This window comes from Lineus longissimus, chromosome 3 (assembly GCF_910592395.1).
Source record: "Lineus longissimus chromosome 3, tnLinLong1.2, whole genome shotgun sequence".
Lineage (NCBI taxonomy): Eukaryota > Metazoa > Nemertea > Pilidiophora > Heteronemertea > Lineidae > Lineus > Lineus longissimus.
Genome location: NC_088310.1, coordinates 3,183,176 through 3,209,784, shown reverse-complemented (window position 1 = coordinate 3,209,784; position 26,609 = coordinate 3,183,176). Strand labels below are relative to the sequence as shown.

The 26,609-nt window shown below is 42.4% G+C and overlaps 1 protein-coding gene across 1 annotated transcript in view; it reads right to left on the bottom strand.

Moving 5' to 3' along the window:
• Window positions 1-26,170, bottom strand: part of LOC135484598 (usherin-like) — a 35,575-nt gene extending 9,405 nt beyond the window's left edge. The window contains exons 1-45 of the mRNA XM_064766233.1: window positions 26,099-26,170; window positions 24,735-25,349; window positions 22,658-22,820; window positions 20,857-21,056; window positions 20,452-20,588; window positions 20,061-20,197; window positions 19,694-19,881; window positions 19,220-19,456; window positions 18,958-19,051; window positions 18,419-18,745; window positions 18,005-18,200; window positions 17,143-17,784; window positions 16,689-16,878; window positions 16,212-16,375; window positions 15,751-15,900; window positions 15,396-15,416; window positions 14,331-14,819; window positions 13,843-14,112; window positions 13,334-13,506; window positions 12,934-13,078; window positions 12,463-12,825; window positions 11,820-11,951; window positions 9,979-10,097; window positions 9,613-9,790; window positions 9,194-9,471; window positions 8,682-8,835; window positions 8,193-8,489; window positions 7,763-7,957; window positions 7,515-7,628; window positions 6,924-7,414; window positions 6,507-6,654; window positions 6,045-6,368; window positions 5,562-5,741; window positions 5,245-5,395; window positions 4,997-5,139; window positions 4,692-4,828; window positions 4,444-4,579; window positions 4,012-4,305; window positions 3,645-3,863; window positions 3,318-3,512; window positions 2,876-3,121; window positions 2,487-2,699; window positions 2,068-2,270; window positions 1,591-1,799; window positions 184-569 (exon numbers count right to left, since the gene is read on the bottom strand). Of these exons, the coding sequence (XP_064622303.1) occupies window positions 184-569; window positions 1,591-1,799; window positions 2,068-2,270; window positions 2,487-2,699; window positions 2,876-3,121; window positions 3,318-3,512; window positions 3,645-3,863; window positions 4,012-4,305; window positions 4,444-4,579; window positions 4,692-4,828; window positions 4,997-5,139; window positions 5,245-5,395; window positions 5,562-5,741; window positions 6,045-6,368; window positions 6,507-6,654; window positions 6,924-7,414; window positions 7,515-7,628; window positions 7,763-7,957; window positions 8,193-8,489; window positions 8,682-8,835; window positions 9,194-9,471; window positions 9,613-9,790; window positions 9,979-10,097; window positions 11,820-11,951; window positions 12,463-12,825; window positions 12,934-13,078; window positions 13,334-13,506; window positions 13,843-14,112; window positions 14,331-14,819; window positions 15,396-15,416; window positions 15,751-15,900; window positions 16,212-16,375; window positions 16,689-16,878; window positions 17,143-17,784; window positions 18,005-18,200; window positions 18,419-18,745; window positions 18,958-19,051; window positions 19,220-19,456; window positions 19,694-19,881; window positions 20,061-20,197; window positions 20,452-20,588; window positions 20,857-21,056; window positions 22,658-22,820; window positions 24,735-25,285 (9,979 nt within the window). The 5' untranslated portion in view covers window positions 25,286-25,349; window positions 26,099-26,170. The remainder of the gene's footprint in view (window positions 1-183; window positions 570-1,590; window positions 1,800-2,067; window positions 2,271-2,486; window positions 2,700-2,875; window positions 3,122-3,317; window positions 3,513-3,644; window positions 3,864-4,011; window positions 4,306-4,443; window positions 4,580-4,691; window positions 4,829-4,996; window positions 5,140-5,244; window positions 5,396-5,561; window positions 5,742-6,044; window positions 6,369-6,506; window positions 6,655-6,923; window positions 7,415-7,514; window positions 7,629-7,762; window positions 7,958-8,192; window positions 8,490-8,681; window positions 8,836-9,193; window positions 9,472-9,612; window positions 9,791-9,978; window positions 10,098-11,819; window positions 11,952-12,462; window positions 12,826-12,933; window positions 13,079-13,333; window positions 13,507-13,842; window positions 14,113-14,330; window positions 14,820-15,395; window positions 15,417-15,750; window positions 15,901-16,211; window positions 16,376-16,688; window positions 16,879-17,142; window positions 17,785-18,004; window positions 18,201-18,418; window positions 18,746-18,957; window positions 19,052-19,219; window positions 19,457-19,693; window positions 19,882-20,060; window positions 20,198-20,451; window positions 20,589-20,856; window positions 21,057-22,657; window positions 22,821-24,734; window positions 25,350-26,098) is intronic.
• Window positions 26,171-26,609: the final 439 nt, after the last annotated feature.

The following is a 26,609-nucleotide window of genomic DNA, read 5'->3' as shown; positions in this document are numbered from 1 at the left end:
GAATTTTATGATTACTTGCACTTGTAAAGCTTGCCCAACAACTTAGAAAGAGAAGTCGTGTTCCTGATTGATGCAATATCACAGACTCCCAGAAAGACTCAACAGGTAACCTTTGAATGGTACGTGAGGCACATGGCTTATAAAGTAAGGAGACCAATTTAAGATGTTAACATAGTAACTTACCGAAACAGCACACCTGAGCTCCAGAATTAACATATGGTATCGATCCGCAACAGCTGTCTCCGAATCCCACATCGACCCTATCCTGAGTTGAATCAGGGCAACAGATCTGACCTTGAGCGACCTTGACATAACTTTTACCACAACACTGATAGTCTGTTTGTTTTGTGTAGAACTTCCCTCCGCAGCAGACGTCGGTGGTTGCCTGACGTTTATTTGTATAACTCGTTCCGCAGCAGTCATATCCTGGTTTTAAATCATAGATGGAGCCACTGCAGCAGACCTTCGAGCCGGAGAAACATGTTGTACCACATAGTGCTTCCTTGGCACCGCACTCAATGTAGGTACACTTGGAGATCCCTTGGGTGGTGTTCTGGTCAGGAGCGGGTCTGAGGAGACAAATGAAAGAGATGAAAACAACATATCAAGGATAACCACACGAATGTTATTAACTGGCCATAATCTGAAACATAGGTAGCGCCAGCAGGTCACATGAACAACCCCCTTTCTTTCAAAATGATTGTTCAGAGTATATGTTTTGATAAATTCTTATGGAAAGAAACATTTTTTCTTTATTAGGCCATCTGGCCAATCATTTTCATTTTGTTGATATCTGCTCCAAAGACCAACACACTAAACAATCAAATTCCTGTTACAGGACCATCACAACATCTGGTATTAAGTGAAGAACAGTTTTGTTTCAGAATGAGTTGGGCTGGCAAAGAGTTAACACACGTGTTATCTGTATGACAGTTATTTAATTAGAATTGTTAGCAACTAACCTAAAACTGTTAATTCTGTTAAAATTGAAATGAATTATTATTGGTTAGAAGTTTTAGCAGTAAACTGAAAGTCTGTTTACCCATCAGTAACCACTGGGGGTTCAGCTGACCTGAAAGTAGTAAACAACCAGAATCTTGTAAAATAGACCAAACATTTTCTCAGAAATGACGAGGGTCTGTTTCAAAGTGCTTCACAACAAATGTCACTTTAAAGGTCATATATCAAGGTTTTTTGCCATTTTCTGCTGTAAGACGATTTCAAAAGTGTACCTAATACTTTATACAATACAGAAAACTAAATGCAATTAGCTCCATCCATTTTGAAGATATAGCCAATTATGTGTTTGACAACTTGATTACCTGATCAGGCTAGCAACTGGCTTGTTAGAGCCAGGCGGCGGGTTCAGCAAAAGTTGTGATGTAGATCAGGTCATCTGTACATGTCATGCAATCATAAAAGCAGGAGGGCCTTAATTAATTATGCACACCTGCCACAATGGCACTCTGCAGTATCAAACAAATGCTGCAGCAACTTTGCCAAACAAGTGAAACCACCAGACGACCCCGGTGGACATGCAACTGAGCGGATGGGGCACTGCACAAAGGGTTTTTTCTCTCGATAACTTACGTGGTAGAGCAAGGCACAGTTGTCTTCCTCCAGATCTCATACTTGAGGATGATTCCATTAGGTTTGCCCGGCTTTCTCCAAACAACCTTTATGGCCGTGGAACTGAGCACCTCAGGTGTAGGGCTGTAGATGAGCTGAGGGATGGCTTCCTTGGTCACACCCTCAGTGGCATTGCTCTTCGAACATGAGTACACAGTGCACACTTCAACCTATGTAAGGAATAAACAGAAGAATGTTAGGCTGAGCAATAAAATAGATTTCAATGTTATCTAATCAAGGAAGGGCAACATGGTCCATCTCATGATGCAAATAGTGCAGGTTTCATTTCCCAACACTGACCACATCACTTGTGTTCTTGGGCAAGTCATTTTACATGTACAGTGTTTGCTGTGACCTTTAAATGGCACATAACATCCTAGTCTCACTCAGAATCTGCAACCTACACTATAAATGACATTCACAACAGTATCAACTCACCTGCACAGAATATATCACGTATGGTTTCAGACCAGTGACGGCATATGATCCAGGTACGGTCATGCCGGTTGTAATGTTCTCGCCATCTACGTAGATATTATAGGCTGTGATCTCTCCGTTCGGGTTGCTTGGCGCTGTCCAGGTGACACGGAGTGAATTGTCACTGACTACGGTCAGGGTTGGGGCATTGAGACCAACTGGGGCTGTAAAGCGTAAAAATACGTCATAAGTTATGGTCATTTGTTTCAGTTTGGTAGACCATGGAATCGAGGGGAAGTCTTCCCAGAGCCCACATTGGTCCAAGAAAATCATAGTGAACAAAAGCAGATCTCCACTGCCACATTCCTAAAAACAAACAACGTGAAAGTTTAACTAAGTGAGCACAGAAGAACGAGAAGAACCAGAAACACGACACTTACTTCCATCCTTTGTGTCAGCTTTAACAGCGACACTCTTGATGCTACCACCTCCTGTTACAATTGTCGTCATGACGAATGTGTATTCTGTGTTAGGGAGGAGGTTGCTGACAATAGCAGTGCTTGTCCCTGCTGGGTACGTCTTGGTGGATTGGTCCTTTGTACTTGTGATGGCCACACTGAATTTTTCCACATATCCTTGCAGTTCAACCACACCTTAAAAATAGATGCATAATAGCATTATTTTCACTCATGAAAACCACTTTTGAAAAGTTCTTCAGTTCTATCATCTGCTCTCACCATAGGAAATACCCAACCATCCTCTGATCTTTAGGATCAAACACTTTACCGAATATGCCATGTTCCTTTTTTCATGCCTCTGAGTAACTTACTTGGTGTTGTCCAGTTCAGTCCAACAGAGATATGGTCAATAGCAATGGCCTTGACAACTGGTGCCACTGTTGGCATTCCTCCAAATGTGGTCACTTCAGCAGACGCCTCGGTAATCAGACTGTCAAACCCATTGAAAACGGTCACTCTGTATTTGTAGGTTGTTAGAATGGTCAACGGTTTGTTTTCGTAGTAAGTACCAGTGCCTTGGTAAACACTCTGCCAAGAGTCGAAACCTCCTGCAGATGCTGAAAGTAAAGATACATCCTCTCAATAAAGACACGGATTTTAACCCGAAATTGATCATTTCCATTCAATTTGTCCTCTGCCATAAGCACACCTCTCCATTAAGAACAGTATTTGTCACTCCCTAACCAGCCCAAGAGAATACAAATTCGTCAGACCAGAAACAAGCCAGGATATAAGATACCAGATTAAACTTACAGTCCAGAGGTTGCTTCAACTTCATCCTAGCCAGCTCATATTTGATGTTTGGTCCATTTGGATTCGTTGGAGGCTGCCACAGGATTGAGATGAGGTTTTGAGATATTGACTGGGCAACTGGTGGTTTCATGCCCGACGGCTTGGTGGCTTGGGTCCGGACGACTGTTGGCGCACTCTCGCTGCAGCCACCTTCAACTGAAAGATGACGAAGAATATGATTAGAGATGATACGATTAGAGATTGGCTGTTTACAACACACAAAACATAGCTACAGCAACCACTACTGCTGCAAAACAGGCAAATGATGCGACAGATGAAAGTACTTACAGGTACATGCCGTAACTGTGACACTATAAGAAGTGTAGGGTGTTAGCTTGGACACAACCAGGTTGGTCTGTGCAGGATCCCTGACCTCTAGCCTTGGCTCAGGCAGTTTGATGATGTAGGACTGGATGGCACCGTTGGGAGTGATCGGGAACTGCCACGAGATGTTCAGGGTGTCTGCCCCAAGGACCACAACGTATGGAGGGTTCATACCACCTGGCTCTGAAATCGAACATAGACATAGAATTATTCAAAGAAATACTGATTAGATTAGATGAATTCATGCCTCAATAGTTCTCAAAGTATTTATTCTAATCCTACACATAGAATGCAGAATGAAGCAACAAAGCACACATGTTTTGTAACCTACTCGATGGTTTAGTCCTGACGTCTGCCCAATTGCTCCTTCCAACTCCAGCACCAGTTGTAGCCGTCACTCGGTACTGGTAAACAGTGTAAGGCGCCAAGTTGTTTGCATCAACCATCTTCAGATCGTCATTTGGTCTAAACTCCTTCACGATGATAACAGATGTTGTCCCATTCAGTTGTCGCTCAATGGAGTACTTGGAGATGACACCGTTGGGTAACGACGGCTTGGTGAACATCACAAGGACTGAGGTTGGAGTCTGTGAGTCCATGGTTGGGGGTGCTATGCCCTCAGGAGCTGGAAAATATCAGGATGATCAAGAATACTGGAATTCGATATCAAATTCAATTAAAGGCCAAGTCCAAAAACAAATTTTTCTCCAATTACGAATATTCATGTGTAGTAACCCAGTGACTTATCACATTTTGAACGTACCTGCTGTAAGTGTCCGGGCAGGTTGCGACTCCAACGTTTTGGTACAGCCAGCAGATGTACACCCTTCAATGATGAATTTGTATTCTGTGTAAGGAGTCAGGCCAGCTATCGTCTTGACGGTAGTGTTTCCAGGGACCTGCGAGGGGATGAAAGGCTTATTAAGCACTCATTCAGAAAATACCTTGACCAAAACCACACAATGGTTTCTTCATATAAATCTACAAAACACACCAGCTACTCATGCTCACCTGTTCGTTGACTTTATCGTTGACATATATCTTGTAGTGAAGGATGACACCATTAGGTTTGAGGGGGTGTTCCCAGGTCAGGTCTAGCTGTCTCTGAGCTACATTCCTAACCATGGGTGGGTCAAAGGAACCAGGCTCTAAAAAAGAGAGAAGGGTGATTAGTTTTTAGGGTAAACAGGATATTCCTTGGGGAAAGCAGGTGACAGGTTCTGTCAATATTTCATGATACCTGATGGCATGAAAAAGAGATTTTGACTTGGCAATACTCGGAGGGACTGACAACCAATACTGAGTCCTCTACTTACTGTCTTGAAGGGTGACTCCTGACACCCATCCAGCGAGCGTGAATCCCAAGCTGTTACTGGCATTAAGTCTGACTTCATACTCCTTATAGGCTTGTAAGTCAGTCTTCAGGAAGGAGGTGGAGGTGGTCGGTTGTTGGAAGAGCCTGAAGAAAATGAAGAAGTATGAGTACATGTGTAGAGCACGCAGTTATCAAAATACAGCATATCTTCTCACTTCAATAAAGAGCTGCACAAAAGCGGCCACTTACATTTCTGACTTGGCTCCAGAAACCTTCTCTCTGAAGTCCACTTGGAACAATGGCTGCCGATTCGAGTTGGCTCTCCCGACTTGTTCCCACGTGATCCTGAGGGATGTTGATGTAGGGGAGATGAGTGTCGGGGGTTTGACACCATCAGGAGCTGAAGAGACAGATATCATTTCAACACTGACAAACTAAGTTCACTATAAATCGCTTAATATTGTTCATAGGGTAATAAATTGTATGTACTTGAGTGCGTATGAACCTTTAGTGAAACACTGGACTAAAAATGTCACCCTGTGGTACTCCACAGCATCTTAACTTACATCCTTCCGGCATTGATGCTTTCTTATTGTTGCTCATTATGTAACCCTTGGAGTTGGACCCATTCACAGTCACATCATATGTAGAGGACGGAATCAGGCCATCGATGGTGAAGTCTTTGCCAAACTCAAGAGTATTCAGGAGACTTCTTGTGGCCTGAGTTGTCAAGTAGTTCCATTTTGCTGAAAAAAGATACCGCTAGCTGTTTTAACGTCATCAAATAGCATTACATCTTGATATTCAATGTTTTGAGATCGCTAAATCACTCTCGATAGTGGTAACGCAAATGCATGAGAGTCAGGATGAGAGTATTCATGTCTTCATGTTTCATGATATGTGTGTTAAATGTTTGTTGGTATTGCTGGTGAAAGGATGACAAGGAATTTACCCCTCACACTGAAAGTTTTGAATCTAACCAGGCATTACCTATGTGTAGCCCAAGATTCTGCCCAAATCATTTAGTTCAATTATAAGTTGAAGCTCACCTGGGTCAACATAAAACAAGCCACTGAAGTAAACATCATATTTCATCACACCGTACGGCTTAGCTGGCTGAGTCCAAGACACGATTACACTCCTCGCATCGTTAACCTTCAATGTTAAACCAATGGTACCCTCAGGTTTTGCCTCCTGGGTCCGTATCTTTGTTTCATTGCTAGTTCCACAGCCCAACCTGGTGCATGCTCGGATGAAGAAGATATGGAGAGTGTAGGGCAGGAGGCCACCAATCTGGTGCTTCCTATCCCCACGGCCGGAAATGTTGTAGACCTTGACGTTATTGTGCCACACCTCATACTGGGTGATTTCACCTGGAAAATAAATCAACTATTGTTTTCAATTGAATTCATTAGACATATGGATATCAACATTACCATTTGTATAAAGTTCCACACTTAGCCATAAGACTACGCTGCTCCAATTTCTGTGTTCAAAGCAAAAGATCTTACCATTCGGATACTGTGGTATTCCCCATGTGATGATCAGCTCATACGGACTGGGAGAGACAACTACAGGAGCAGGGACCCCTTCGGGTGAATCTTCCTCTGTCGTGGCATTGCTAGGGCTGCTAGTTGTACAACCTCCTCCGGTACATGCCTACAACAGGTGAATGACAATAGATAAGGTAACATTAGCAAAGATATTTGTCAACCAGGACATTTCTAGAGTAGCCTTCTATCACATGAAGAAGTGCACCACCTGGGAGTCAAACTCAAAACCTCACAGGTGACAGGTCATGTCAATTTCAAACATCATCTATTGACTCTGCCAGCCATGGCCCTCGGTAACTTCACCCCACTGAGCCATGCCACTCATAGCCCCTATAGTAGCTTAACAAAGACATGAGAGATGAGAACAACACTTACCGACAAACTGATGTAGTAGGTGGTCCCAGCCAGTAGATTCTTAAGGACGTAATCAAAAAACTCCTCGCTACTGTTATACTGAACTGGCCCAAGTGAACTCGAATTGGTTGAAACATACAGGATATATCGCTGGAACTTTCCATTCAGTTCTAAGGGCCTCTTCCATTCCACCCTGATTTCACGTTTTCCCTGCACCCTCAGCGTCGGCGGGTCCACTGACGACGGCGCTTTCTCTGCTGTTGTCAACTGGACAGACAGACCGTCCGTACAGCCGATAACAGTGCATGCTTTCACCTGGAATCTGTAGGTGGTGTAGACTCTCAAATTTGTGGCATTTTTACTCAACAGAGCTCCACTGTAGATCGACTGACCATCCATGTTTAGAAAATATCCCGTTATTTTTCCATTTGGTTTTGAGGGTTCCGTCCAGGATACTTCAATGAAGGTGGCACCGACCATCACAGCAGTTGGTGATGATACATTTTCGGGTGCTGTAACATAGAAAGGATAATAAACGCAAGACAAGACAAGATAGGATGAAATACTACTTTCTACTTTATTAACATGACATATAAGGAAAATTGTTCCTACCTTCTTCTTTTGTAATGACAATGATCCCATCTTTGCTTTCTGTGCAGCCACCACTGGTACAGGCCTCAAGTTTAACTGTGTAGTTTGTGTAAGGAACAGCAGTTGTAATGTTGCCTAAAATGAAAGTTAGCTCTAGTTATTTAAAATAGTGAAAAACATACTTGAAATTGGAGTAGAATGTATGCCAATGAAATCATCACAAGGCGAATTGCAAACACCGTACATGTAACAATATTCGTCGAACTTACCCTCATAACTGTCGGTATTAATACTTGGAGGATATGGGGCCATAACGGGAGCAACCTCAGGTTTGTCTGTGACGTAAGCCTTCAGGATATACTTGGTCAGCAAACCTGTGTTACCGGTGGGAGATGTCCATGCCACCTTGATGATGTAGCCAGTTAGTGCAGTAGCTGACTGAGGTTTCACAATTCCAGTAGGTGCTGAAAAAATCAAATTCAAAACTTGTGATCAGAAAGGATGGCAGACCAGCAGAGAAGGGGCTTTTACTTAAAGACAAATACGTTTTGCCCTGGTGGCCACATATGAATGTGGACTGTTGCATAAAAATATCAGCCACAGTCTTTCTGGGTACTCGGGGATATCACCACGACATTGCCGGCCATGACAATATCCCTTCAGCCGAGAGTTAAAAATGACCCATTCAGTAACACTTACGCCCTTCTTTCGTCCTTCCACTGACCCATGTACTCGCTGTGCTGCCCTGACTATTTGCAGCCACCACTCTGTAGATATAGTCAGAGAATACACCCAGGCCCTCATCATACGTCATGTTGGCTGTAGTATTTGTTATCTGTACCGTACTCTTGGCTTGGCACGGCGCAGTGCTGGTGATATTCGGGGGACATCCGTCGAGATGGACGTTCAACAGGTGGACATACTGTTTGGAGATGTTGAAGGGATTGTCTGCGGTATCCCTGAAGACGATTTTGTCTTTCATGCAACCACCAAAACCTGCAATTAAAGGAGAAGTTCACCTGTAGTTTTGTAATAGAATATGTTCCAGCCAACAAAAAGATCCCCAAAGTATTACAAAGTTAATCAATTGCAAATATCTCTCACAATTTACTAGTTCTAAGAAATGGGAGGTCTAGCAGCTGCCAGCAATTTGAGACTAAATATCAGTCAATTTGATCAGGGTCATACCTTCTGGAACGATCAATTTCGATATGTCACTGTCTTTGATAAATTTGGAAGCCTGGGAGTCAGCCATGATCCCTCCTACATATACAATGCCAGTGTGGAAGGCCTTCAGTGAGCCAGTCAGGTCACCTTCTGATACAACTTTCTCATTATCGACCTGAAGAAAAAGTGGTTTATCAGAAAACTCTCAGAATTTTTGTTGTCTGTGACTGTTCATAGTTCCTGTAATCGTCTCTTCTATGGTTCTTATAGTCTGCCCAACACGCTCCAACTGCCATCTATCAGGTGAAATGGCACCCACTGATTCTAATCAAACACGCGTATTGAATGATTAGTTTTCTGATATAATGTCAGATAGGGAGGGCCTCCATCGTTCATTAAGGTTGTGAGAGTACTGTTCAAACGAGTGTACCTGGTGTTTGTCACAGGGAACTGAAACGCCAACCAAGTACACATGGTCTACAACATTGAAGAATAAAGATTCAAATCTGAGAAGTTAGGAAACTATTACTGACCTGAATTGATAACTTCTCCTGCTGTTTGTCCAGTTTGATGGTCCTCCATCCTCCGTCACAGATTGATACAATGCTGCTGGGGTATGTGACGGTCCTCTTGAGCGTGGGTGTATGGACGCCATACTCTATATTTCCATCCTTTAACTGGGCGTAAGTGTAGTGCCCGACAGCTCCGTGAGCGAAAAGCAACAGACCAGTTTTGAATTCTGTGCGAATTGTCATCTGGATTGCATAGGTCTCCTCGGACTGTAGCACTGTGGAGTTGAAACCAGCGTATCCTAACCAAAAAAGAAACAACATCCATCATAAAAGGATCAACATATGACCAGGATTGGGAACTTTGTCTTCACAGCAACCACAAGATCATTTGTCTGAGCATGTTGCCCATGTGAAAATGACTTTCGGTGAAAGCTACTTACCCTTCCCTAAGAAATGATCGCCTTTGGGAAGATCGATCGGACATCCCTCCCAGCTCGGAAGCACCTGCTCATTAACTTCAGCGGTCGCAAAATCTAGATCCTTCCAAACATCCGCGGGGCTGACTTGCTGAAGGAACTTGACATCTCTCAAACAGCCTTGGAAGGCAGTGTTCAAAACCTGGAAACAGATTTATGAGAGGTAAGATACCATAAACTGTGAAATTTGACATTTTTCTTGTGAATTTTTTCAAAACATTTTGCGTGACTGTTCTCAAAACAAAAATTGAAGGGACAAAAATGATCACCATAGTGTTACTATTTCTACAAATTGGCAAAAATAACATTTGGCAATTTTAAGTATCTTACTTGAAGCCTCGAGTTCTGCTGGGCCTGATGGATTTCAAAATCGTTGGGTACACCTCCGAGGTAGATGCCAGTGCTGATACCTATCATGCTGCCCTTGGCACATGTACTGTTCTTAGTCCCTGGAGAACGAAAATTCAACAATGTCAGACTTTCAAAATTCAGACTGAAGATATGCACCAAGATCATTACAAGCCAATGATTCTACAAATAGTGGAATGATTTGAAGGTGTTACTAAGATTCCAATATTCAGTAACTGCACAAAGCTCCACAGTTGTGTTAAGCATGAAACACTCAGTGCTCAAAAGTTGTTGTGATACATGCAACATCAACTAGTTACTACTGAAAGACACTGAAGAAATCTGTCTCAGTATTCTGTTACCTCCGTACCACCCATCACTTCGTATAACAGCAACAGTTCCAGTTCGTCGTATTTCAATTTGGTGCCAAGAATTGTCATCATACTTGGTACCTTCATCATCTGTGACTTGGACGAATGTTAAGCATCCTGGGTGCATGCAGGGTTAGGGAATGGAGGATTTAAGTTCATGCAGGATGGGAACAAGGGAAATTCAGACATGGGAGTGGCTGAAAGCCAAAATGCTGAAAATGTGCTGTAAAACACATGCATAACAAAGAGCTGGAAATGCTGTAGACACAGTTTTCTATAGCTTCATGGACTTCAGGTGATTTAGGGCATTTGGGGCCAATAAGACAATCACAAACATTGGATACAGGGATTAGGGTTTTAACATTAAGACAAACACTAGTGACAGTTGGGATTAGGATTATGGATATAAAGCTGGGGGTTGGTGTGATATTGGAAGGGTAGTTGGACAACAAGAAACACTCGATAAAGATGGGTAAGGATAAGGACAGTACCTAAACTTCTGGATTATCATCAAGGCTATCTCCACATAAGCATTTCACACCACGCAGCATGAACAAGTCAACTAGTTAGGCCTTGTACGCGGCATGGCATGCTTATGTGTAGACCTTTAATGAGAACTATCAGGTTGTTCAGAGTGTGCGCAGGACTCGGACAACATCGAGACCATATCTGGCCTACCTTTAAAGCCATCTACCATAACCATAGCATACGTTCCAGAACGTTTTATAATCAAATTGTGCCAGCGGTTATCGGCGTATGGCATACCTTCATCGTCAGTTGTTTGTACGAAGGTCATGCATCCTGGGAGTTTACGAAATGGGTTAGTCAAGTTTAGGAAGTCAAGCATTTTAAGAAAGAGTGTTGAGAGTTTGCAAGTTTGGGACACAAACAGCATCCAATGCAGAATGCATTATTTGAAGAACAAAATTGTACATTAAAGCATACCATCAACATCGAGAAGAAATAAACTATTGCGTTTCCAGCTGGAAGAAAAGAGTTCTGCAAAAATGTCTAAGTCCCAAACTTGTCTTCCCCTCAACACCTCCATGCATTGCTAACAGTAGGAACTATAGCAGCCACACCAAACCATCACATCACGCCACACCAAGCTATTTCATGAACAGATTGACAGAGGCATTGTAGAGGTGTATATGCCAGGCTTCTATTTCTAACATCCTATTTCAAAGAGGCATTAACCAGCAAATTTGATTGCAATGCACGTGCAATGACGAAATGTTATTGGGCTGGTTCTTACTGGCAAGAAAAAGCCTATATACCTAGATAGAACATCCAACTAGAGATGTACGGAGGATGATATCCAAGCTTGCTGATGTTCTCTCCGCCCAGACTGAAAAATGTGTTAAATTCAGGACCTGTTTGTCGTAAATTGAAACCTAGCATCTACTTCTCTGCAACCCACATGCCACAAGCTTGATGGTTGTGAACTCTGACCTCTATACGTGTCATCCACAGTAACTTCTCCCGACTTCTCGGTCCGCCTAGCAACGAAGCGATGCCACGTGTTGTCACCGTAAGAGCGGTTACCGTCCTTGCTTGGATCTGGTTCTACGGCAGTGGCGCAACCTATACAACAAGTGCCGAACAAAAGAGGAAGTGAAGTCAACAAAACGAGAAGGGTTCGATAAAACCAACTGATTTAAGAAATATAAATTTTCGTCTCAACCTCTCAGTCATATTCTCATACTTTTCAAAAGTAATACATATATGTAAAGGTATTTGAGAAAAATGTCTAAATGAACTCAAAATGTTTCCAAATCATTGTCTTCACAAATACACGTTGTGATTTAGATATTGTGACCTAAGTAAAAGTGACTGGGACAAAATGTGAATCTACAGAAGTGATCAAACAAAGTCGAAAACGATAAGCCCATTGACAATGTTAATCTGTGATGAAGGGGTCCCTCGTGCATTTATAAAACCAACCATAATAGGGAAGCCAGTTTCCTGGCAGATTAGAACTTAACCCCCTCAAACAACCTTTCCTGTTATACAACAAGTGTACAATTGCCCACAGTGATTCTGGTCTTTGAGTCCTTTAAAGCAAAGTCCATTCATAATCATGACGGTGCCTTACCTTGTGGGTTGAATATGAAGAAAGGCCGACCTCCCCTCATCTGAACAGCTATCATCTCCTCCTGCCGCCCTTCGGATGCGCTGAACAGAATCAGTCCGTCCTTTTGCCGCGTCTTAAACCAGAAATCAATCCCGGTGAATCCCACATCATACGGGATCGTCTTGGCAGGAAATTTATAGAATCCCGCACCGGTGAACCTCGTCCCCCTGATCACCTTTGGGGGTGGGGAGTTCAATGCGACGGTCGTTCTCTCCACGAGGTAGTGCGGGGGCGGACCGTTTGCTTTCAGGGGAGGCTGCCATTTTATTTCCATTACAGTGGAATTGAAACCTTCCACAGTTGGCGGCTGCATCTCAGATGGTGCTGAAATATTAGAAGGAAATTATAATGAAGTAAGTGATCAAAAAATATTTGGAATTGCGCGGTTGATATTTGCCGCAATCAATTTCTTAACAGAAACTGTAACCATACCTGCAGCAAGTGTTTTCCCAATAGCATCAGTGCTGTTCACACAGCCTGCGGTATTGCATGCTTCGATCTTGAACTTGTGGTCAGTGTAAGGCAGGAAACCATTCACAACATAGAATGTCTCATTCCCCTGGGCAGTGTACACGTTCTGAAAACAAAATGGAATAGTCATAAGATTCTGATGACGATAGACGTAGCTTTAAAGTTTTGATTTGATAGCAAATGTTCACATTGAGCCCTTTCATGATAGAAATTGATACCATGCTGCATGTCCTTGGTTTTCTAATCAATTCGCTCTGGAAGACCTACACTGCTTTTGATAGTCTGGAGTCCAGTTCAGTGGTTAAAAGAAATCTAGAGGAATTGATGATGGAAGAAATGCTTGTTCCTAATGAAAGCTTACCTCTTCAATGATTGGTATGAAGGGAAAGAGAGTCCTATTGGTCGCCTTGTACTGCCACACCCGGTATTGGGCAATCACGCCCCTCGCCTCATCTTGGGAGGCCGCTTTCCAAGTCACATTCAGCGTGGCGCTGTTGACTCCAAGAATCACAGGTGTTGGCATTGAAAGTGGCACTGAAAGGACAATGGTTTTACATTCACAATGTTATAAATCAAACAGATATTCTGCTGTTTGCCAGCCACGGGCTGGTGATTTTTATGGCAGAGCTAATATCACTGGTCGCGGTCATGATAAGCCATTACTTGCCAAGTCAAGCTTTCACGCACAATCCTCCTATTCACTCACCAGTCAAGTCCAAGGCTGTTGACTAAACCTGAATTCATTCCAGCTACATGTATTTCTCTGTTAAATTCAAAGTCATTGTCATTGGGGCTCAGGTGATACACACAACTGCATTCGTGAAAGGACAGAACAGGAAGAAAAAGTAAACAAGAGCACAAGCAACATACCTGCTTCTTTCGTCGTCCCATTGGTCCAGTCACTGACTGTCTGACCAACCTCATTCTTGGCTGTAACTTGGAACTGGTAGACCGTGAATGCCCTCAAGTTATCAACAGTAAAGTTGGTTGCCGGTGGTGCCAAGGCATTTTTCTCTGGAGCAGCTGTTGAGCGGGGGTTGTATTGACCAGTTGGGTTGAAGATTCTCTTTTCCGGCGGATCGTATTTTCCTGTCTGGTCTTTGAGTCCTCTCATCCACAGTTCATACATGATGATGATGCCTGAAACATCAGGTATATCCTATACATGAAGGTGTACATGAATATCCGTGACTGAACCACAAATCACTTACTCATCATCAACATCTTGTGATAAAGGTGGACAGACATAGACTGGAACACGCTATTCTAACAGCTTCATCTTGTCTAACTCGTCAACTTCACATATCATGACTACGAATTTCAAATCAAGCATTATTCTCCAAGTTGATGTTACTCACCGTTGGGAAGAGCCGGGGGCTCCCATCCCACATACAAAGACACCTCAGACAAAGCTGTGATCTTCGGCACAGCCTGTTTCTCAGGAGCGTCCATCTTGGTTTGACCCGTGACGGCCTCGCTCGTCAGACAACCACCCGTGGTGCATGCCTTGAGCGAGAATGTGTAGTTTGTGAACGGAACGAGAAACTGCACTGTTGTTGTAGTCTCGCTCCCCTTCCAGTGCTCAGTTGGCTTCGAATCACTCGCAGTTGTCGACGACAAAATGTACTCTTTGATTGGTCCGTTTGATTTCTTCGGCGGCGCCCACGACAACGTTGCAGAACGTTTCCGCATCGTTGATACGGATAAAGTAAGGTTCCCTTCTGGTACCCCAGGGGGCGTCCTTGCAATCGTTGTCTGACTTGTGGCGTTTCCATGGATATTCCAAACCTGAACAAAGTACTTGTACTCTGTGTAAGCTGTAAGACCTTTGTCTGTCATTTCCCTAGCTGCAAAAACAATACATACCAATATAGAAAAACTTGAGATTCTCACAGACAACTGATATGCGACAAACGAGTAAGACACAGGAGATAAAAATAACATTTCATCAGCAAATCATATTACTTGGACGGGTAATTTCTCGATTTTACAACAAAGAGACTCCATCGCAAATCAGTGGTCACAAGCTGAACATGCATGTATCTCTGAGAAAAAGAGCAAAAGTTCTAATGCCATACCAAAAAAGCTATCAAAACATACATGTAGCATGCTAGACATTTACAAGAAGCATAGCACTAGCACATCTATAGATTCATGCACTTGATTGGGAACAACGTTTACATGATGTAGTGTTGGCCGTCGTCACGTCACCATGCATTTTACATTACTGTAACGTGACGAGACGCGACGTTTTCGTAAACGTTGGTCCCAATCAAGTGCATGGATCTATAGTAAGGAAAGCTAATACTAGAATCCTTAGACGACTGAAAAACTCTCTACTGACCAATTACATTGAAGTGAAGGGATTTTACATTTTAAAAAGATGACAGGGAAAAGGGGATAAAGAATGGAACAAGCTTTACCAGCTTTTATTCCTTGAGAACCTTTAAGAAAAACAAATTATTTGATTAGGACAACTAAATGTACATTGTAACATATTTACCCAGCATTGCCTATTACCTTGTCCATCATGTCTATCCCCACTGGTTATCAACAGAAATCCTACTGATCCATTTGGAGTGATGGGCATTGCCAGAAAATTGGAATATGGGAAGGTACAAGTAGAATATGCTGCTCCAACCAATACCAAAGCTATTCTGGAAAGAGCATGCTGAGCGCTTTCGAAAAGTGTGCATGCTGCCAGTTTCTAAGATGAAATTCCTAACTGTAACAGAACATCAAATGCCAATCGTATCGGTTAGAGTATAAAGAACTTACTGTTGGAGAATGACGCAAATATTTGCTGTCCATCTCTAAAGAGGAAATACTGCAATATGATTCCATTGGGGTAGTCGGGTGGACTCCAGGTGAGACGTAATGCGGTGGCGTTGACAACTGTATACTGGGGAGCTGGCTGCTGAGCAGGAGCTGGAAAGGACAGGGATACTTTCAGATTACTGGCTTCTTCATACATATTGCATTGCATTCCTCAAACACACATCTTACAGTGACCTTGTGTGTGGAGCAACTGTAGAGTTTCCAAGGAAACAACCTGTGATCAAAATCCCATGCGACAAAAATTGCTTGTTTGCAGTAATCATGGCAAGTGCCTGCAAAAAGAATCAGTGATCGTTCTGACCAGTGATCAGTAAAGTTTCTTACTTCATCGATTAAGAGTGATATGTTATGCAAGAATGGAATTTTGTTTTTGCCTGATAACTCTTGACTTGTCAACTTACTTTTGCTGCAGCCATAGATATTATTCGTGTCCAGAATACTGGCGCCTGGTTCACATGTATCGCACCGCTTCCCCTGGACGAACAACTTACAATAGCACTGTCCCGTGGCGCCATCACACGTGCCGTTGACACTACCGGCCTCATTACATGCACATGCGCTACAACTAGAACAGAGGAATAAGGATGAGTGAAATTGTTATATTAAGGCTGTCATAGGTTTCATGCCACTTCCCCTGGACGAACCCTGGCACTGTCCTGTGGCACAGTCGCAGCCTCGTTACACGGATATGCACTATGTTTGTTGATTATATCTGTTATACAGTCACATTCTAGTTTTGTTACATGTACCGGTATGGCTTATACCAAAATCTTCAAGAGTGTTCTTATGTAAGTTTGCTTACACTTTTATTTTATACAACAGACTCATCTGAACTGATAAAGTGAACATGAAAAGTATTGACAATATTGAAAACTTACAGCCCAGTTTTCAGTTCGAATCCATAAAACTTTGGTAAACACTTGTCACATTTCAGTCCTGTTGTACCAGTGGAGCTGCCCTTACACTGGCACTGCCCCGTGATGGGATCACAGACTGTCCCATCAAGGGCGCCGTTCGAACATTTACACTCGGTACAACCACCGGCAGTTGCATTCTTCACATGATAACCTGCAAAGGAAAGGTGGAAGTCAACTAAGACAGGTTCCAAGCCTCGTATCCTGTTGGTGTATCCAAGACCAACTTGTCCAAAACCAGTGTTAACAAATCACAGATGCCCAACATCATCAGTAGTTTTGTACCATTAATGTTCTGCTTGGCCCTTAGACAACACTCCGGTTTTACAGTAATCATGAGTAGATACTAAATGGTACATGACAAGAATGGTTATTCCTGTTCTAAACTCAAGAATTCAGGATTTAAAGGAGGACTCACCATCTATACATTTCTCACACCGTCTCCCAGTCCGCTGACTCAGACAAGTACACTGGCCTGTGTTCTGATCACAATTCAACTTGCCCTGGACAGTCCCCTGCACGTCACAGTCACAATTCTGGCATCCCTCTGGGTTCGTCTCATTCAAGTTCCACATCTGGGCTTTACACTTATCACATTTCATGTCAAACACATTCCCCTTACACGGACACTGTCCACTACTTCTGTTGCAAATTCTCGTCCCGTTGATGGTTCCTCGTTGGTCACAACCACAGCTGTCACATCCAAGGGTTGCAGAGACACCAAGATTGTAATAGTTATCCTTACATTGGTCGCATTTTAAACCCTGGACGTTTGGTTTACAGACGCACTGCCCGGTGTTCTTATCACAAGTTGTACTAGCCGAACCCTGCAGGTTACAACCGCACGGGATGCAACCTTTCGAAAAGTCGTGATATTTATCCGCACATTGGTCACACTGGCGACTTGCGATATTGGGCTTGCACGCGCAGGCTCCAGTTTTTGGATCACAGTCTCCAGCATTGGTGATACCATTAGGATTGCAGTCGCAAGAGCTGCAGCCATCTTTGTTGTCTATTGAGAGGTTGAAATATTTCCGCTGGCATTTGTCACATTTGTCCCCTGAATGAAAGAATAAGACGAAAATGACGAAAATTGCGCGGTTAATTGCATAGTAGAGTGATATCAAAGGGTTCCAGGCATCCTATAATAAGGTTGCTTGGTGTTGTGTTACGAGTGTCCACCTTGGTTTCGAACCCCACAACTGATAGTTGATCAGCTCTCAACCCCAAGGCATTCAAGCACAGAGCATGGGAAATATCCAAACAGTATTTTCACGTACCTTCCACGTGCTTTTTACAAGTACATTCCCCAGTCAGCTGCTGACACGTGATGTCTCCATTGTTGGTTCCATTTGTGTTACAGTTACAGGCGTCACATCCAAGAGCGTTGCTGGCTTGTAAGTTGAAGAAGCCTTTCTCACACTGGTTGCACTGACGTCCATCGACATTATCACGGCATGTGCACTGGCCTCCAATCTAAAAATCAAATATACAGAATGTATGAGTAGGGGTATAAAGAAGGGTTATTATGGCTGGGGTCCTTTCCTGAGCAATGCGCATTGTTGGTGATGATGATGATATTGGTAAATATAATCTTTTGACATCTTGTTACTTCAAAAGAGTCATGAAATCATATGATTAACTCTGTCCAAACAACACCGCCAACTGGCACTCTACCCTCCACAACAGCTTACCTTGTCACAATCCATCGCCTTGTTTTTGACACCATTAATGTAACAATTACACGGGGAGCAGACGTCAATATCATTCAAATTACCCCCGACCTTTCTGTAGTAGAGCGCCTTGCAGCGGTCGCATTTCTGACCAACCGTGTTGTGTTTACAATTGACGCAGACACCCCCGCCACCTTTTGAGTGGTCATTAGGAGCAGAGTCATAGGTGGCGTTGTAGACACAGCTATCAGCGTGGTTGTAGCAGTCACAGCGTTTGCAGTTGTATGCGTTCGTCTGGTCACCTTTACGGAATGGTTTGTCATTGTACAGTGGTAGACACTTCTCACACTTAAACGGGAAAAAAAACATTTAGGAATGACCAAAATGTTTCTCATGAAATATATCACAATAGTCTATGCAAAGATACTATTCGTGAAAGAATATTGGATGTCAGACATTGGTGTTCATGTTGGTGATGGCAGAGCTAATTCTATTACAATTTCAATTCCACCAAGATTGCGCACAGCATGAGACAACTTTTATGCATTACATACACCCACCTTATTTCCATTAGTGTAACTCTCTGCAAGACATTCACATGTGTAAGGCATCGAGTCAGTGTTACACTTAACAGCGTGACCATTACACTGGCACCTTGAAAAGAAAAGAAATCCTTTAACAGAATTGTTTCAACAAATATGAGTCAAAATGGAAAGTGGAATGAGAAATAGAAATAATCAATGAAATAGTTCATCATGTGAGTATAAAATCAGGGAGAAAAGTCCCATCAAGGTCATACGAAGGTCACTACTGATGACTTACCTTGCACTGACAGTGAATTCCGACAGGCCATAGTATTTGTGTTTAGGATCAAACTGTGGGTTTTGGATCACGGAGAAATGGCCCATCAAGGTCACACGTATCTCTTCTGCCTCCACAAACTCCTGCAGGACCGGCGTGTTGTAGAAGTCATCATAGCCAGGTCGTGACATTCCCACCTCCTCTGACAATACAGTGAACATAATGCTCCCCTTGGAGAAATTGCCAGGGATGTATGTCCTGAAAGAAACAAGAAAATAAAACATTTTGTCTCATATACTTTATTTTGAATTAAATTGCATAAAACAAGTGTTGAGGTGTTAAACCACTTCTTTTGCAGGCCAAAAATATAAGCCAAACTAGCGAGTCAGTGCTGCTTTGAGCCACAACTGGCAATCGACCGATATTTGGGCACACGTTTTTCAGCACCAATATTGATGAACGGTTCAAAAGAAATACGTCATGACCACCACTTACCCGCCAATTTGTATACAGTTGACAGAATCAGTCGTCTTAAGCGGTCCATTGTTATCCAACTTGAACCTGGCCTTGCAGTCTGTTGCGTAGAGCTGCCATTGTTGCCAGGCGGCGGTCGAGTTCTTCTTCCTCTCGATGATTACAGCATCGGGAAAGGGACTGTAGAAGTCCAACACCACAAAGAATACCTACAAAAAACAAGAAAACTAAATATCTTGCATCAGAGAGCGCAAATGTAAGAAAAAATCCCAGCTGACAGACTACAAAAACTAAACGTTAGGCTAGTAAGATGAGCAGCAAAAAGATGCATTTGGATTCAATCGGATTCAGCCTGCTTTAGGCTGACAGTGAAAGCACCTATGTTTACCTGGAAAAGGTCCTGTAGGCTGACTGTGAAAGCAACTTTATCCAGGTTAGCTGATGACACCCAGATTGTATTTGAGTCATCATCGTTTAAGTAGGCGAGCAAATGGGAATCTCCATTCATTCGAATCACTTCATCATCTGAAATAGGATATACGGACGTGACGTGAACAGATGATACAAGTTTGTTTCTTTTATCACAAGTACAGGATTCCTAGCAAGAGCCTCTCCTTATAAAGGACAACCTTAGAACTGACAACTACTGTCCAAGGGAGGTGTCCTGATAACAGAGGTCAAATTGTATACAGCCAATTCCGGAACAAAATGAGTGTCCTTCATAGAGAGGGTATCCTCATTAGAGAGGTGTACAGTAAGGGAGGTTCAACTTTACATGCCTGTATTACTGGCCACTCCGTTTCTAATGCAGAACCTGCTGTTGACCGGCTGGACCTTCAGGTGGGAGGAGGGACATCGACATTCTGACTGGATGGGGACGGATGGGAATTTACCATCATAAACTTCCTGGATTTCCCTGGAAATTTATAAGAAAATAAGGATTAGGAAGACAAAGAGAGCCACATCTGAACTGAGCTTCTTTGGATTGGGAAGACAGGGAGAGAGAAACATCTAAACTGAGCTTCTTTGGATTGGGAAGACAGAGAGAGCAACATCTGAACTGAGCTTCTTTGGATTGGGAAGACGAAGAGAGCCACATCTAAACTGAACTTCTTTGGATTGGGAAGACAGAGAGAGCAACATCTAAACTGCTAAGGGAAGTTCCACTGTTATTGTAAATATACCTGTTAGTAAGGACTGATGAGAAGAAGTGAAAATTTTGAAGATTTCCTTCGAATGGCTGAGAACCGTCCACACTGCTACCAATACGGACTTGAACGCCACTTGACGAATCTTTCACAGAGAATCGGACATATTTGGAGTAAGCGGCAGAGAACCCAGGCTTTAGTCCGTTGACGTAGAAACTGATGTCACCCTGGTACATCTGGAAGAAAAGATGAAGAAAGTTACTGTGTGCAGAGTGAATGTGACGAACCACACGATTTTCACAGGCATTGGATTAATTTTAATGGAGGTCAAGTTACTGGCTTGAAAATTGTAACTGATCACGAAGCCTGTGCAATGTGAGAAACAGCCACTGTGGAATCAGTGCAACAAAATCAACAGGGACAGAATATGGAATGATCGCCTGTCTATGGGGCACTTAGACTAAATTTTTACAAAATGCTCCTTATTTTCAAATTGTTCACTCGGCGACTTGTTCAACTTAATTATTATTTCAGATCATTCAGTAAAATCAAAACATTTGTTTTCAGTCATTACACAACTCTATGCCCACAAAACATAAATCCTTAGTTAATGATTTATAAGAATTACCAATGAATATGTCATGCCATTTGATCTGTTTCATAATGTTCTGCCCTTCCATTCCACCCCAAAAATCTATAAATCTTTACAAAAACAATCTTAACAACTTATTTTCTGAAACCCACTATGCTTAGGAGCATTCATACCTGACGCACACTCACATACTATATAAAACTTACATCAATGTTACATTTGGCAGATTTATTATTGATGGCATTGGTGTCGGAATCATGCATGGGAATGCATCACGCATGCACCCAAGAGACGAAGGCTTACTTTAAAATATTTAACACAGGCTAAACCTGTTGGCCATAACTCTCTTCCAGATAAGCTTTCAGCCCAGTGGCGGAAAAATATTCTTCAAGCCAAACTGGTCATGGCGATGACCCCACGCACACGAGCGATTTTTGTTATTAGCATCCTGAACCTTATGGCCCATACTCCCTTTAAATGTAGCAGAGGCATATCTAGATGAGATGCTAAAACATGCCACAAGTGTCTGTTGATAATTTCAAGTCAGCCCACACATGCTTCAAAGACGCAATCATGAAATAGATATCACAGCAACTGTCACAAGAAAATGATTCTTTGTATCTTCGCTACTCAAGTGCCGTATACTGCAGCTGTGACAAGATAAACTGAGGTCATCTCCATGTGTTTTTCACATTCCAGCAAAAAATCAATGAAATACAGTTAAAATATCGTGAAAACTCCCAGAAAGTATATGTCATGTATGGGCATCTGTCATTGACAGTCTGCTGTTGAATCATACTTAGATAGAAATGCTTTCTAAGGCAGACGTTACATAGAGCTTCACGCTTCACTCCTCACGCCTCATGCTTCACGGTTCACTCGTGAACCGAAGAATTAACAAGGTATTTCAATGAGCCCTGTTACATAGGAAAAAATGAGGGCCTAAGTTGAAATGCCTTGGAAATTCTTCGGTTCACGAGTGAACCGTGAAGCATGAGGCGTGAGGAGTGAAGCGTGAAGCTCTATGTAACGTCTGCCTAAGAGGTCACAGATCAGCAGGCCTATGATTTGCATGTGCATGCCAAAGTCATCGCCTGGGTGTGTGACCTTATAGAAAGGATTTTACAGTATATCCAAGGGAGAGCATAAGCAAGGTTATGTGAGTCTTGAATGGTTCTCTCAATTGTGGTAAAACTATTCATCTTCTCAAAGCCCCTTAGAAACGAATCTCAGTCGCAGGCTTACCTGCACAGCCAAGTGAGTCCATGTCTTTGGTTGGATAATAGTATGGAAGAAGACAGTTTCAACCTTGTTTGCTGTTGACTTGAAGGTAAAGATTACCACATCCCTGCTGACGATCAGTTTGAAGATAGTCTCGCCAGCAAGACTTGCTTTTTCTATGAGAGTTCTGGAAAAACGGATACGATTAAAAAATTAAATTTGAATCGTTTCTTTGAGTTGAAATGATGGTCAATTTATCGTTCACAGGACAGATGTTTGGTGAGTTGAATGCAGGGCCATTATATTGAAAACAAGTGTCTGGCAACATTGACAAGAGCAATTATGGCTTTAGGTTTTTCCCCGCTAGCTATTCGATGCAGGCGTTGATTTGCTAAAGTCATTAAAGTGGATGGATCTAATATTTTTGCTCAGGCCACATTACCTTTAAATTTACAATTAGCATGCTAGTCATCACGATCTATGCACTTCCCAGCAAGTTTACCGTACATTATTGATCACGGACACTTGAAAACTTAATACTTAAACATGAGAATGCTTCCTCGAATGGCTTCCTTGTGCCCATGGCAACCATTCAAATCAGAGTCATATGGTCGACAATAATCAGAGGCAAATGCATTTCTTGTGATGAATGGTTCCCCTGTTGATTTCATTCAAAATATCAAGGCTGGTTGGACTAGCGTGATTGCAGTTTAGAAGAGATTATCATTCTCATAGGAGTTGCAGTTTTTTTTAATAAACATCAGAGAAGTTGGGCACCATGGTAGAACAGTATGGTCATTTTTTATCACCGATTACAGGGTTTACAACGTATCCGCTGCATTAACATGTGAAACACAAAAATGGACTCATAGAGATGGTTTTAGGAGTTTTTTATTCCTAGTAATGAAAAGTGGTATAGATTAGCAGACAGACAATTTCGGCATTTACAGTCAAAGCTAATCCTTCAAGACTATGATTTGTAACAATGAGCACTGACTTGACTATATTGTAAAGGCCACACATTCTTTTTATGGTTCTATTCAACCTTTTGAATTGTTGTTCTATGTACTTGGCAAGTTTTGTTTACTATCCAATGAATGCTAACTTTTAAAAGTCTACTGGTCACATCAAGTATACAGTGAATGTTTACATGACCATAGGTCAGTCGTGGTATAGCAGGCCTCAATACGTTTTGATAAAGTTGGTCAGAGCTGACCCAACATCAACGAAATTCACCAAAATTGAGGCAAATGGGTAGGAACTGACCCATCTTCCTCATGAAGCCATACTGAACTTCCAGCGGTATTGCCTCAATAGCTTTGTCTGTAAGCTGTAAGTTTAGCCAGTGGCGCCATCAGAGATAATCAACAAGACCTCTGGTAGCAATTTGAAACACTGGGCTAAGTATAACAGGGGGTGACTTTTTTTTTAGTACTTAGTCCAGCAAAATTAGGCGTGTCCAAATCAGCCAATGCACTGAAATTTGCATGTATTTTCACCAACCATATAATGTGTAATACCTTTAGCATGCTTATTGCATCAGGCACGACAGGGTAAATATTTTATAAGGGTGAGCTAGCATACATGTAATTACATTCATAAATGCATTAGTTAGCATTCCAGTTAATTGGCTAACGGGTCACCCTCATCATGTTCATCAGAATGGGTGGAGCTGATATTTTGAAGACCATGCAAACCCAGTGACTATTATGTACCCCCAACAATGGGACGAACGCCCAAGTCGGTTTTAAAACGTAAATCTAATGAAGCACTTGCGTTCACCTTGCAAAAATCCATAATATTACATATTGTTCATGTAGTTACAACATTTGGTGCACATCTAGGTTTAAAAATTCATATGACTCCACCCAAAAGGGAACACCAAGCAGGAACGGTCACCGTTTTTTACACCTGAAATTGCGTGTTTATCTCAGGGGAAATGAGAGAGTTTGCCACGAGATGTTGTTTTTCACAGCTTCTCTGATAAAAAAGCTGTGACAAATGATGAATAGATTTTGTTTTAAAATGCATCGAGTCAGAATGCAACGATGATGTGATGATGATGATAGATGATGATGATGACATTAAAACATGATCTTACCCATTGTTTTTCTCAGCTCTCCAAATCCATGCAGTAAAAGTTAACGCTCCGTTACTTCCAAGAATTACATTCTGCGGCGGAGTAAGAAAACATCCCGTCTTCCCAGTAAATGCCAGCGAGTACGATCCGATCAAACTCCCAGGACGAATATTAACACTTTCCTTACTGATACAATCTGACGTCACCTCCTTTAAAAGTTCTTGCTGGGAGGGGAGGGTAGTCCGTTGCGGGCATTCTTGTATACAGTTAGTAAGCGTACACTGAGTGATAGAAGACTCTGATGTCGTACTTTGACAGAATGTACTCCGTGACGGTATTCCGCATGTACTCTGACCCGGTGTTGTGGTCAATGGTTTTAATTTTGCAACATTGAAAGGCACGGGGAAGTTTCTTTTTACACTACTCGCAGGCACCAATTGTCCAGATGTAGTCCTTATGATAACTGCTCCAAAGAAAACACTCCAGGAAAGAATTATGTAAAGATATGACAAATGGTGCTTTCCAGTCCGGGATGCTGACGACAAAGTGTGGCCCACCATGATGACGCACATGAGATCCCTCGAGTTTACAGGCAGTTTCTCACCAATAATGTCAGTGAAATAATAAGATGAATACCTGCAATACATGTAACATTAAATGAAGGTGTCACTGAAATGATAATTGATATTGATCGTAACTTACATCTCAGACTTAGATAACAAGGGGCCCAAGGGCCTGGCACTGAGCTGAAATGTTGTCCAAACTAGATATGGTAGGCCTATAGTACCATGTGGAGGAAGTCATTGCGGGCCCGAACAAACCTAAATATAAGCACAACAAACAAAAGATCAAGTGGTGTGCACTGAAGCAGTCTTTTGTTTGCTGCTTGCTAATTGCTTGTTGTGGCCCTCATTGGCTTCCTCCGCCTGGTACATGGTGTGAGGGCCTCTATGGTACAACCATCTGAATAATAATTTATTGTAAAAAACCTCCAAATAAGGAGCAGACAACACAAATATGCAATAAAAATCATACACAGAGAACGAATAAAAAAGCGATCAAAAGGGTGAAAGTAAAAGCTTCAATAGTTTATGGCTTTTCCGGTTTAGATTGGCACATAAGGTTTTTACCGAATCGACAATTCCATGAATCAGTTTGGACCTCAGAAGTAATTCCCCCCATCTTATCATATGACATATGAAATGGTTTCAGAGGGCCAATACACTACTGGTATGCACATGTCATAATGAAGACATGTAGGCCTACTTCATTCATAGCTGCTAAACCAGTGGCTCCCATGTAATGTCAATGCATGGCTCCAGCCCAGGCTAAATAGGCATAAACTACTACTGGGACTAAAATGCTAAATGAGTAAAGCATCTCACCTGTGGCTGTGTAGGCCTACGTGTATGTGTAGCCTACCTGCCTAGTCAATTATGGAGTAGACTCGGTCCTAGCTATACCAGCCCAAAGAAAGTGCTCTTTACAAGTTGACAACAAGTCCAAGAAGAATTTATTCCAGGCCTTTATAGAAATAGGGTTGTTTTCTTAGTTCTATTAAGGAGAACTAGTCACTGTTCACAATCACTTGCCTCTTCCATTGCATTTATTAGAACCTCTCCCAACAACCAATATGTCATACACCTCCTTGTCAATAGTACGTAAAAAAGTAAATATGACCTTTAATTGGCTTGGTTATAAAAACAGGATTGATCCCGACGGCAAACCGAATTTGGCAGGGGTCGTCTCATAGTTCAACTTTGGTCGACTCGTGCCGCTTTCAAAGCGGCGATTGTAACCCCCAAATAGCAGTCACCTCGTGATTGGTGGACCTGTATGGGCGTGAAAACCGCAAAAAATCTGTACATGTTTTTGTAAGCGGTCGTCGCTCGCGCA